General features: G+C 58.4%; 2 protein-coding genes across 4 annotated transcripts; one reads left to right on the plus strand and one right to left on the minus strand.

Annotated features, from left to right (window-relative positions):
• Positions 1 to 25: 25 nt before the first annotated feature.
• On the minus strand, positions 26 to 5218 carry CHPF (chondroitin polymerizing factor). Of its 3 annotated transcripts, XM_068967941.1 has the most exons (5): positions 4810 to 5218; positions 4656 to 4734; positions 2604 to 3177; positions 1929 to 2108; positions 26 to 1540 (listed from the first exon to the last, which is right to left on the minus strand). In XM_068967941.1, exons 1-5 carry the CDS (start codon positions 4967 to 4969, stop codon positions 281 to 283), a joined length of 2253 nt encoding a protein of 750 aa, XP_068824042.1. In that variant the 5' UTR covers positions 4970 to 5218; the 3' UTR covers positions 26 to 280. The 3 variants fall into 3 exon arrangements, with proteins under 3 accessions (XP_068824042.1, XP_068824044.1, XP_068824041.1); XM_068967943.1 differs by lacking the exon at positions 1929 to 2108; XM_068967940.1 differs by having other exon boundaries at positions 4656 to 5218.
• A 944-nt stretch (positions 5219 to 6162) lies between these two features.
• TMEM198 (transmembrane protein 198) lies at positions 6163 to 10803 on the plus strand. The gene is made up of 4 exons (XM_068969504.1): positions 6163 to 6328; positions 8480 to 9055; positions 10093 to 10295; positions 10666 to 10803. Exons 1-4 carry the CDS (start codon positions 6163 to 6165, stop codon positions 10801 to 10803), a joined length of 1083 nt encoding a protein of 360 aa, XP_068825605.1.
• The last annotated feature ends 1416 nt before the right edge of the window (positions 10804 to 12219 follow it).

Below are 12219 nucleotides of genomic sequence, written 5' to 3' on the forward strand. Positions count from 1 at the left end.
CAGGCAGACTGCACTGCATAAATACTCGGAGGCCACAGCCTGAATCAGCAGCGTCAAGGGGCCAGGGAGACGGAATTTGGGGCAGAAAGAGGTGGCTCCAAGGGTACCTCTTCCCAGGCTTGCTCTGAGCCCGAGGGCGACCCCAAGCCAGAGAGAGGGGCCCCTGGGGTCCGGGGCTGCGGCCAGCCCTATCCTGCGAGTCTGGCAGGTGGCTCCATGTGGCTGGGGGAGGAGCGGGGCGGGGTGCCGCCTTGCCGGGTTCCGGGGGCGCAGGGCGGCGTCAGGTGCTGTTGCCCTGCTCCTGCTCGAAGAGCAGCATGGCCAGCTGCGTGCGGGAGCCGAGGCTCTCGAGCGCACTCTGGCGGCAGCGGTGGTATAGGTCCTCGCTGAGCCGCGCGCTGCACGTCTGCGCCCGATAGCGCTGCAGCAACGCCGGCTCCACCGCACGCAGCACGTGCAGGCTGGAGAAACGCAGGAACAGCTCGTACACATCCAGGCTCTCCATCAGCTCCTCCTCCTGGTCCGAGGACGCTGCCAGCCGTGCTCGGGCCGCCACGTAGTCGGAGTTGTAGAAGCAGGCCTCGGTGGCCGCCTGGCGATCGAAACGGCCTGTGTCGCGGCCCAGTTCGGGGGGTCCCGGGCCTTGGGGTGGGGCCACGGCCGGGTGGAAGGCCTGGAAGTGCATGGGAAAGAAGGCCTGCCAGCCAGAGATGGCATGCATGCGGCAGCGGTTCAGGAAGTCAGGCGTGAGCACCGTGTCTGGCCCGGCCAGCAGGAACAGCGTGTCCAGCGGGTGCTTCTTGGAGAGGAGATCCATGAGGCGCAGTGGTGAGGGTGCAGCTGTCTGCACGCTGAGCCAGGGCACCCGGGCACCGGGGAAACGCCGCTCCAGCTCTGCCACATGGGCCTTGACGGGGGCAAATACATCAGCATGGGCCGCCCGCTGGGCTTGTCGGGGCTCATACAGCAGCAGCAGGGTCAGGGCTGCGGCAGCATCTCCAGGCTCCAGCGCCGCCGTGGCGAAGGCCTCCAGGAAGGCAGGGGCCAGGTCACGCTCGGCTGCGGCCAGTGGGAGTAACACAGTGAGACGCGAGGCCTCGGTGACGTAGGGCACGGGCAAGATCTCCACGCGACTCAGTGGCCGTAGCAGCTGCACCCGGCGGGTGAGGGGCCGGCGGCCCCCCTGGGGGGTCAGTGCCTCCAGCTGCAAGTCCAGTGTGTACTCCATCCCCCGGGCAGGATCAAAGCGTCGGTAGCCATTAACCAGTTGCTGTTTCTGGAGCCGCAGGGCCGGGTGGTATCGGCGGTTGAGCTCCTCCAGAGCTGCCCCCAGAACGTCCGCCACATCGGCCCGGTCAGCCCCACGCAGCGGGCACCGCGGGGAGCCATCAGCGCAGGAGAAAGCATGTTGCTCTGTGAAATAGTCCCAGCGCAGTACCTCAAAGCGGGAGGCGGGGCGAGACGGTGCTGGAATGCCCACTGGCCAGGCGGCCGCCCGCTCCCCATCCGCTGCCAGGCGGCTGGTGTTCTGGATCTCCCACTGGGTTGGAAAAAGAGGCCGTGAGCCAGGTGCGGACCATGGGAGCCAGCTCGCAGCCAGGAGGCTGGGCAGGCAGCACGTGGCACTCAGCACAGGTCCCCAGTCCCTTGCCAACCTCGGCCCACTCAGTGCTCCCACCTGTCCTTTCCCCAGATGGGAGGCAGCCTAAGAATTAAATTGGAGAGGCTCCTCAGAAAAGGTAGAAGCAGACAGGCACCAGAAAGCAGGGATGCTCTGATTCTTGTGCTAATTTTTTTTATTTTCCTGGATCCCTGAGATCTCTTAGGAAACCCCACTCTCCACTCCTCACCCCCTATCCCCTATCCTCCACCTCCTACCCTCCCCACCCCCCAGACTCCCTACCCCTCACCCCCAGCCCAGACCATACCTGTAACTCCTGGATCTCCTGGTATGTGCGTTCCAGCTCAGCTCGAGCAAAAGCCTTGTGCAGCTGGTACATGTGCACAGGGTCACGGACAGGGTGAGCAGTCAGGGCACTACGGAAACGAGGGTCCCCCTCCTGCACGGGCTCCCCAGGGCTCAGCTCCAGGTAGCTAAAGTGGGCCCCCTGGGGAGAGGAAGGGAAGTGGGAAATATGAAAGGACAGCGCCTCCCCCGCAATAGTGTGTGTCTCATCTCTCCATCCTATGACCTGTTGTGGACTTGGGGTCAGAATTCTGTGGGTGTCGGCCTACTTTGACCAGTTGTGAGCTTGTGTGACCTTGGGTAAGCCTCTGCCAGCTCATCTGTGAAACAGGCATGTGTCCTATCTCAGAGCTGTCCAGGGGCTCAAATAAAATAATAATGGCCAATACCAAACACCTACTATGTGCAAGCCTCCCTTATTTTTTCTAATCCTTATAACAAGCCTGAGAAATAATTATTTCCATTGGTATGGATGAGGACGCTCAGGACATTCAGTACTTACCCAAGGTCACAGGGATAGAAAGTGACAGAACTGCATAGAAACCCAGGCCTATATCTCCAACCACCCCCTCTGCCTCTCAGGGGGAAGTGCCCACGCCCAGATGGGAGGCACCAGGGTGGTGGCTTCTCTTCCTACCTCGTGGTCGCCAGTGCAGCCCACCCCAGTGGCATCAAGGATGCAGCGGCCCAGCCACTCATCCGGGCGCGCACTGACAATGTCATTGCGGCAGGCTTCCAGGTGGGGGCGCAGCTGCTGCAGCAGTGTGCGCGACAGCAGCACCCCAAAACCCCCGTGGCAGTAGCGGCCTGGGGCAGGCTCTCCACCGATGAAGTCCTGGGGCCGGCCCAGATAGAGGTGGCCAGCGGCTGCCAGGCTGAGGCGGCCGACTAGGCGCGCCACTCCGTGCGCCTCCGTGTAGGTGGCATCGGGTACGAGGAAGAACCAGTCGAAGTCGTCGCCGTGCTGCTCCAGCAGGTGGCGCAGTGCCAGGTGCAGGTGCCCAATGGGCCGCTCCTCGCCTAGTGTCACCACGGCCATACCTGGTGGTGCCCGGCGGCCCCTCGAGCCTGTCAGGAACACCACACGCTCTAGCCTGTGCCCCAGCGTGCGGTTCACGGCCACGCCCAGCGTAGGCAACGTGGCCTGTGAGGTCAGCACCGCCACAAGCAACTTCTGCCTGATGCCCAGCTCCGTACTGATGTAGCGGGTCCTGGGGGTGGGGGAAAGATGGCACAAGGTTATCAAAAAGACAAGTAGGGCAGGCAGAGGGTAGCATACATAGGCTTCAGCAGGTCATGTCCTCGTTGGGCCTGTTTCCTCGTTTATGATAGAATAACTGTTCTAGGGGTCGTGAGGATTTAAGGGAATTATTGTCCTTACCTACCCAAGTGCTTTTAAAAGGGAGATAGTATTATCCATGCAGATATGAGAGATATATTATGGGTCTGATTCTCTGTTTTGTTATTTAGTAGTTGAGTCTTTGAGTAAGTTATTTAACCCACCTAAACCTCGACTTCCCTGGTGGCTCAGATGGTAAAGCATCTGCCCACAATGCGGGAGACCCAGGTTCAATCCCTGGGTTGGGAAGATCCTCTGGGGAAGGAAATGGCAACCCACTGCTGTACTCTTGCCTGGAAAATCCCATGGACAGAGAAGTGTGGTAGGCTATAGTCCGTGGGGTCCCAAAGAGTTGGACACAACTGAGTGACTTCACTTTCACTTTTAAACCCTGGGTAGCCTCATCTGTAAAATGGGATGATTGTATCTCTTTAAAGTACTTAGCCAAATTCTTGGCACACAGATACTACACACATCATGAACATACTTATTTCTAAAGAATATGCCATTATGCCACAAATACATCACAGAAATAATGTAAAGGGATAGATGACATTGACATTCACCATAGTGAATGTGTTTGGGGGGGGGCGGCTCAGGGGTTCCAGAAACTTATCTTCCATAATATGGAAGGTAAGTTGAAGAATTGAAATTTGAACTCAGTGTTACTTAGGAGAAATTATTTCAACTCATAGGCAGAGGCATTAATGGGATGGGTACATCATCTTTTCCCCAAAAACCTCCCTCTTTCCCAGGTGCCCACCCAGGAACAGGAGATAGAGGTAAATCCTTGTTTTTGTTTAGTCAGTAAGTCATATCTGACTCTTTATGACCCCATGGACTGTAGCCCACCAGGCTCTTCTGTCCATGGGATTTCCCAGGCAAGAATACTGGAGTGGGTTGCCAGTGCCTTCTTTAGGGGATCTTCCTGATCCAGGGGTCAAATCCAGGTCTCCTGCATTGGCAGGCGAATTCTCTTACTGCTGAGCCACCAGGGAAGCCCCCACAGGTAAATCCTAGTTCTCTCTTTTCTCTTTCCCTCTCTCAATGCACCCACTCTATATACTAGTCATTTCTCTAAACCTAACACCCACTCAGTGAGCTCTGAAGACCTTTGAGGGTCCAGGGGGTCAAGCAGATTTAGGTCAGAGGCGAGTGAGTTCTGCCCAGGTCTGGATGGGGCCTCCAAACCTTCCCAGGGAGCAGGGCCATCGGAAACGATCGGGGCCCAAAGACTTCCTGGCTTGTCAGACCCTTCCTTCCGGGGCCTGACCCAGCCCCAGGCGGCCTCCGCTGCGCACACATCCCAGCCAGTTCCCAGGCGGTGGGGCTGGCGGGTCCAATCCCTACCTGACGGCCTTTTTGGCGACCTGGCCAGGCTGTGCAGGGTGGTAGGGCAAGACACGCGGCTCCCAGTTCTCCCCGGCGCCTGCACCGGCCCCGGGCCTCTCGCGCTCCGCTCCGGGATGCACCGAGTTGGGCCGGCGCGCCGCATTGGTGTTGCCGCGCGGAGGCAGCTCAGAATCTCCGGGCTGGGGCGGCCCTGGGCCGCAAGGCTCCTCCACCCAGGTGACGCTGAGCAGGCTCAGAGTGAAGCCCAGAGAGATACCCACGGCCACGGGCCCCGCGGGCCTCAGTACCGACAACAGCAGCGATGCCCGCATGGCGCCCGGACCGCGGGCCCCCGGCCCTGGAGCAGCCCCAGAGCAGCAAGAGGAGGCTTCGAGGGGGCGGGACCGGGGAGGGGGCGGATCCGGAGGTCCCGAGCCAAGCGGGCGGGCCCCCTCCCTCCCCGCCGAGCAGGGCCAGCCGCCGTAGCGGAATCCCCTGCGCCGCGTTCCTGTGCCCCTTCAGCTGCCGCTCCGTACCGCGTAGGGTCCCGGCGCTGGGCGCGGGAGCCTCCGCCGAGGCCGCCGCTGTCCGACGTGTCACTGGAAGGGCCCCGCCCCCGGGGTGGGGTCTCGGGCTCCAGCTACCGGAGAGGGAGGAGAAGGGGGAGGTTAAAGGGGAAGGACCCCCGGAAGTGCCCCCTCCTCAGTGCGGGAGAGGCAGACGTCGGGGGCGGAGTCCCCTACCTCCCCCTCGGCGTGGTTGGTGCATCCCGTGTGACGTCAGAAGCAGCCCGCCCCTGCCTGGATGGTGCGCCCTGAGTGACGTAAGGAGCAGAGGCCGGAGCTGTCCATCAGCACCAAAGGCCGCGGGCGGGCTCAGGGCATGGGGCCGCGGCTCTGGGGCAGCCCGAGCCCCTGCTGCTGCTTCTTTCCCTTCCCCAGGCCCAGCTTAAGTCCCCGGACGTCGCGGGACTGGAGTGCCAGCCGGTGTTGGAGGCGGAGCGGCGTCGCCGCCGCGCAGGGACCGGTCCCTCCGGCCCAGCAGCCCCCTTCCCCTCACCGCGGACTTTTACCGGACCCCAGTCAGCTGGAGGCTCTGGCGCCCGGCGACCGCGGCCCCTCCGGCCCCTGCACAGCCTCTTTCGCTCAGAAGCTCAGGTCGCCTCCAGCCCAGGTAGATCTTGAATAATCCCAGATTTAGCCGCCCACAGACCAGTCTCCTGGCTGTCTTCTCTCCGGCAGCACGTTGCCCTCATCTCCCCCCAACTCAATCCACCTTTTAACTTCTTCATCCCAGCTCCCTCTAGCCAGACACTTTCCCCCTCTTTTGTCTTTTGTCCCTTACTTCAGGGATGCTTCCAGAGCTGTATAATGTGGGCACCACTCCTTTGTCCACTGTATCTTTGCCTAGTTCTCCACTCCCATCTCACCCTCATCCTGGTGGAGACCCAGGACTCCTCCTTGACCCCCAACTTCCTCTCTGTCAGGCTGACGTGGGAGGGTGACTCCCTTCTGTTCCCAGCACTATGCCGGGCACTGTGGCAACACTTCGGTTCCAGCTGCTGCCCCCGGAGCCAGATGATGCCTTCTGGGGAGCGCCCTGTGAACAGCCCCTGGAGCGCAGGTACGAGGCACTGCCGGCGCTCGTCTGCGTCATGTGCTGTCTGTTTGGAGTCGTCTACTGCTTCTTCGGTAAGACCCCATCATTCCTTACTTGGGCCCCCCGCTGTTTCCCCAAGTTATTTTTCTGAGGCACCCCAAACCTTCTTTGGAACTTTACCATGAACCATCTGTCTTTTCTCTTTTTTCATCCCGTACATATTTGTAGATAATTTAGACTCGAGATCCTAGAAAACACAGGTTTTGAATTAGGCATGCTTGGATTTGAACGTGGTTCTGCACTTTACTAATTACAATGCCTTGGGCACATTAACTGTTCTAAGTCTCAGCTTTCTCATAGGAACAGTGGAAACAATGATATTTGTCTCACACGAGGTTGTTGTGAAAATAATAAGCACTCAATAAATAATAGTTATTGTGGTGAAGATGTGTTTGGGTCACTATGCTAGGTAGGCACCAAAAACATTTAGAAGGGTGAGTTAACATGGTCCCTTACCACGGGGCATAATGTCTAATAAGGGAGAGACTTCTGGCACATTCATACCTGCGATACATATTAGAGGGAGCTAAATGGTGATCACATACATGGAGATATATATACATGGCAGGCTCCAGTAATCAGTGCTGCTGCAGATGGTTGTCCAGGACACAAGGGAGTTGGTTGGATAGGCAAGTGGGGGCTGAAATCCAGTCCATGCTCCACTTGCCAAACTCTAGAGCTTGGTGCAAGGCTGCTTTGCCTAGAGGAAGGCACAACTTTTTCTAATTTGCACCAAAGTGCCAGATGGTCTAGTGGAGTAGGTGCCCGGTGACTCTACTGAAAGAAGTACAGAACTTCAGATAGGGAAGTGAGGTTTATTGGCTGAGCATCCAGGGAAAGCCTCCAGGCAGAGCATTACAGGTGGCTGGATGAAGTGCAAAGGAAGCTTGGAAATCTGAGTTCCAGGTTGGGCAGAAATAGGGCAGGACTTATGCTCTGCAGACTTTACACCTCCCCCTAGAATGGCTGGGTAGTAGGCAGGCATGGAAGCCAGATGGTCCCTCTCCTTCCACCTCCAAACTCTGGGCTGAACAATTGCAGAGTGGGCAGGAGGAAGAGCCCTTCTATAGGTTCAGGACACATTCTGGGTCTCCAAGGAGTCTGTGTCACCTCACCCCCTCCACTATTTATACCCAGTCCCTCTACAGTTGCTCAGTGCAGCCTGCCAATCCTCCTGGGCTTCCCTGCCCTGTGGCTCTTGGAGGCTCCCACTCTCAGGCTCTTGGACCCTTTGAGACATTGTGCATGCCCTACTCCTTTTCCTGATCCTAGAACCTCCTAGACTCCAGTGCTTCCTCTCATTCCTAGCACTGATTCTCCTTTTTATAACCTTTCTCTTTGGCTCTCCCTGATCATTTGACCCCCATCTCTGACTTCCATCTTCTCCGCTTTTCAGGGTCCCTCACACTTCCAGGTACCCTTACTGGGCCTAATGGCCCTATAACCTCCATTTTTCTGAAACTCCACACCACTATTTGCCCTATAATCCTCTTTGACTCCCTATGGCTCCTTGTGAACCCTATTGACACCCTCCACCAAGCTATCTCATTACTTTCCATCCCTCTGACTCTCTATTACTCCTAACACAGGGGAATCCCTATGACCCCATTGTCTGTTTCCCCCACCGTGATCTCAATGATTCCATTTTTTTGGCTTCAATATTATTACCCTCTCTCAAAAACCCTTTAATACACTCAATGATCCCACATCTGTCAATTCCCCTGACCTGAAAAGACTTCATCTTTCTGAACCTGTGTGACCTCATCTCTCAAGTTCTTTCTGACTTCCAAATACCTCATCCCTCTGAACAGTCCCACCCTAAGGACTCCAGGGATTTTATTGGTCATCTATCTGTGACCCCAGTGACCTCTCTCTCTGACCTCTATGATCCCAAAGACTCCAGTGACCCTGTAACTGATACAATGAACTATCTCTATTTCAAAAACCCAACATTCCTTTCAATGACTGTTTCCCAGAGACTCCCAATGACCTATCTCTCTGACCTTCCTTGACCCCAGTGGTCCCTTCACTGCTGCCCTCAGGACCCCAGGGACCCCCAATTCTCTGAGCTTAGTGTCCTGCTTCTGGTTCCCCTGTGATTCCTTGTTCCTGACCCCTCTGACCTTCTACCTCCAGCCCTGTGACCTTGTTTTGGCCTCTCACTAGCCCCTGTTTCCCTCCAGGTTACCGTTGCTTCAAGGCAGTACTCTTTCTCACCGGGTTGCTGTTTGGCTCGGTGGTCATCTTCCTGCTGTGCTACCGAGAGCGGGTGCTGGAGACACAGCTGAGTGCTGGGGCAAGCGCAGGCATCGCACTGGGCATCGGGCTGCTCTGCGGGCTGGTGGCCATGCTGGTGCGCAGTGTGGGCCTCTTCCTGGTGGGCCTGCTGCTTGGGCTTCTGCTCGCCGCTGCCGCCCTTCTGGGCTCCGCACCCTACTATCAGCCGGGCTCTGTCTGGGGCCCCCTGGGGCTGCTGCTGGGGGGCGGCCTGCTCTGCGCCCTGCTCACTCTGCGCTGGCCCCGCCCGCTCACCACCCTGGCCACCGCAGTGACCGGTGCCGCGCTCATCGCCACAGCTGCTGACTACTTTGCCGAGCTGCTGCTGCTGGCACGCTATGCGGTGGAGCGTCTGCGGGCTGCCCCTGTACCCCCCCTCTGCTGGCGGAGCTGGGCCCTGCTGGCACTGTGGCCCCTGCTCAGCCTCATGGGCGTTCTGGTGCAGTGGCGGGTGACGGCCGAGCGGGATTCCCACACGGAAGGTGAGAGGGTACATGCCAGGGTGGGCATGACAGAGATGGGTGGTTGGGTGGGGGGATCTGAGCTGTTGTGGATGGGGATGGAGCTGTAGGTACCAGCAGCAGAAGGCCTCAGTTGAGTTACAGAGAGCTGACTGGCTCAGGGTCTGGGAAAGCAGGACCTCGGTGCCACCGTCCATGCCACAACAACAGATGGAACAGCGGCTCTATGCCAAGCCCCTTCCAGGCATCTGGGGATGCAACAGAGACAAAAACGGAAAAGGCCCCCATCCTTCCAGGGTTACATTCAGGGTGAGGGAGACAGACAATAGGCAGACTAACAAGATAATTCGCATCGTGTGGACTGATATGAAAGAGGTGTGCAGGATAATGTGACATATGGACAGGGTGGCCAAGGAGGGGTGTCACATGGAAGAGCTGACATTTAAGCAGAAACCTGAAGGGTAAGGGACCAGCCATGCACAGAGCTAGAGAAGAGGGAAGAGCAAGGGCGAGAGCCTGAGAGGGAATGAGCTTGGCCTGGTGAGGAGGTGGGGCGGGAGTCGGGGGTGAGGGGGGTGACTATGTGGCCACAGTGGGCCATCATGAGGACTCCGGGTTTTATTAGAGGGCTGGTGAGATGCCACTGGAAGTTTAGCAGGAAGTATATAAACTAATTAAGTATCTTCTGGCTGCTGAGTGTAGAAAGCATCAGGGAAGGCAGGTGTAGAAGGGGAGCCAGTGGGGAGGCTTAGTTGTTCAGTTTCAAGATGATATTGGCCAATCTAGGTGAGTTACCTATGGCTCCAGACTGGGAGAGGGGTAGGGTAGCAGCCTGGAAGAGATACCTAGAGCCTAGGAATCTTCCCTAAAGAGCTTTGGAAGAAAAGACCTGTGGGAAGCCCTATCTGGCAAGTGGGAGACCAGGAAAGTAAAGGAGGAGAGGTTTCAGACCAGGGGAATCTAGGAGCCCGGAGTCCCCAGGTAGGAAGGGGCGGGGATGCTTGGGCAAGATGAGATATGTGGGCCTCTGAGAGCCTGCTCTTCCCCACCCTTTGCAGTGGTCATCAGCCGGCAGCGCCGACGTGTGCAGCTGATGCGGATTCGGCAGCAAGAAGAACGCAAGGAGAAGCGGCGCAAAAAGAGACCCCCAAGGGCTCTCCCCAGAGGCTCTCGGGCTCCTCCGAGGCCTGGGCCCCCTGACCCTGCCTATCGGCGTAGGCCAGTGCCCATCAAGCGCTTCAATGGAGACATCCTCTCCCCGGTGAGCACCCCGAGCCCTTCCCTCCAGCCCAAGTGGGGAGAAGGGGGTGTTGGACTCTGTCCAAGCAGGACTGGGCCTTCCCCAGGGCTGGTCACTGTCTAGAAGGCCTAGGGCTTGTCCACCACCATAACCCCCATAGTTAAGGGCCTGATGGGTGAGGGAGAGGTGTCCTGGGTGTGGGTTTTAATGAGGCATGGTACAGGGAAGAGTCTCAGGGCTGTGGACTCTGGGGGTGGTGAGGTCCCAGGCTGGCAGCGGACCGGGATGGATCTCAGGCTTGTGATGGTGCAGGCCGAGGCCATCTGCCTGGGTGGCTTTCAGGGCAGGGCTCCGCAGTGGCACTCTCACACCTGTATTTCCTCTCCCACAGAGTTACATCCAGAGTTTCCGGGATCGGCAGACCGGGAGCTCTCTGAGCTCCTTCATGGCCTCGCCCACAGATGCGGACTATGAGTACGGGTCCCGGGGCCCACTGACGGCCTGCTCTGGGCCTCCAGTGCGGGTATAGCAGTCCAGCTGCTCCTGCCCGCCTACACTCATTGGTCACCAGCTCTGCCAGTTTGGGGAGGCCTGCTGGGCCGAGGCTCAGCCCACCTGGCCTTGTGCCCTTTGGCTGTTCCTTTCCCCACCCTGGAGAGGGATGGCTTGGCCACCAGATGGGACGACCTGGCTCAGGCTTGGCCTGGCCTGAGGGGAGAGCCCCCTCCCAAGCTCCCCAGGAGTTCCTGAGGGACGCGAGTGTGAGCCCCACTGGGCTGTGCTCAGGGTTGTGAGTGTGTTGCCTGTGTGTGTGCGTGTGGAGGGGTGGTCTTGGAGGGGACCTTGGGACCCTTGCCTTAGATTTCTGATTGGTAGGGCTTCTCCAAGGGTGGCCCCACCTCCTCGCCCACTGCTGGGGGTCCCATGGGCCACTCTCCTGCATGTCTAAGTGGAGGAGGTCTGCCTTCCTCCCCCATCGCCTCCACCTCTCAGCCAGACTCATCTAAGGCTTCTTGTCCTTGTCCATGGGGCAGACTGCAGTGGTCTTCTCTCTGGTCCCCTGTCCTCTGCAAGTCACCAGCCCAAGGGTAGTGGCAGGGGATGGGGTGGAGGGTGCTGCTCTGGGCTGGGTCTGGCAAGGGGGATGGGAGGAGGGGGCTTAAGTGCACGGTGCGTGTTTGGTGTCTGTCATGCCACTCTGGACACCTCATGCTTCTGTCTCCTCCCACCCCTCCCTGTTTTACATCTTTTATAAATGTGCCAAACTGTGAGGCTTCTGCCAGTAGTGGTAGTCTTTGGTGGCTGGCGCTTCCAGGGGCCAAGATGGAAGCACTACAGGCTTTGGTTCTCTGTGTCACTCACTCTGGGGGGGCTCCAGGCGAGTTCTGCCCTCCCATGTCACACAGAGAGCCAGGAAAGGAGCTGTAACTATTTTATTGTCTCCCAACACCTCGGGTCCCCTCCCTCCCTACCCCCTCCCAGGGTAAGGGCATGTGCCCTCCAGGCTATCTGAGGGCACCTGCCTGGCCTGGTTCTGGCCTCCTAGCTACCTGCAGAGGAATGACTATGAGTGGGGCTGGGGAGACAGTGGGTACCACATTCCTCTCCCCTGGCAGAGCCTTGGTGCCCACACAGGAAGAACTGAGCCCTCACCCTCTGACCCACCCCTTCTAGGCCTGTTAGGGCTGGAGCAGGAGAGTGGGGGTGGTCAGTCAGAGGTGGGGCAAGGCAGGCATCTGAAGGGAACGCAGGAATTCAGGTGGAGAGTGGGGCATCTCCTATGTGGAAGAGGAAAGAGATGAGACTAGCTCAGAAGCCCGCTGCACAGGCCAAGGTGGAGCTCGCCGACATGGGCGAGAGCAGGAGAGGATGAGGGACAGGTGGGGGCACAGACCCAGGGCCAGCAGGTTGGAGGGAGAGGAACTTGGGTACAAATGGGGGTGTT

Source organism: Capricornis sumatraensis, chromosome 3, assembly GCF_032405125.1.
Source record: "Capricornis sumatraensis isolate serow.1 chromosome 3, serow.2, whole genome shotgun sequence".
In the NCBI taxonomy this organism is placed as follows: Eukaryota; Metazoa; Chordata; class Mammalia; order Artiodactyla; family Bovidae; genus Capricornis; species Capricornis sumatraensis.

Excerpts from the sequence above, each read along its gene's own strand:
- CHPF (XM_068967940.1), bottom strand. The coding sequence starts at position 4,969 with ATGCGGGCATCGCTGCTGTTGTCGGTACTGAGGCCCGCGGGGCCCGTG. Across the intron at positions 3,178-4,655 it reads GTCGCCAAAAAGGCCGTCAG|GACCCGCTACATCAGTACGG; the intron begins GTAGGGATTGGA and ends CCCCACCCCCAG. Across the intron at positions 2,109-2,603 it reads GCTGCACTGGCGACCACGAG|GGGGCCCACTTTAGCTACCT; the intron begins GTAGGAAGAGAA and ends TCCTCTCCCCAG.
- TMEM198 (XM_068969504.1), top strand. The coding sequence starts at position 6,163 with ATGCCGGGCACTGTGGCAACACTTCGGTTCCAGCTGCTGCCCCCGGAG. Across the intron at positions 6,329-8,479 it reads AGTCGTCTACTGCTTCTTCG|GTTACCGTTGCTTCAAGGCA; the intron begins GTAAGACCCCAT and ends GTTTCCCTCCAG. Across the intron at positions 9,056-10,092 it reads GCGGGATTCCCACACGGAAG|TGGTCATCAGCCGGCAGCGC; the intron begins GTGAGAGGGTAC and ends CACCCTTTGCAG.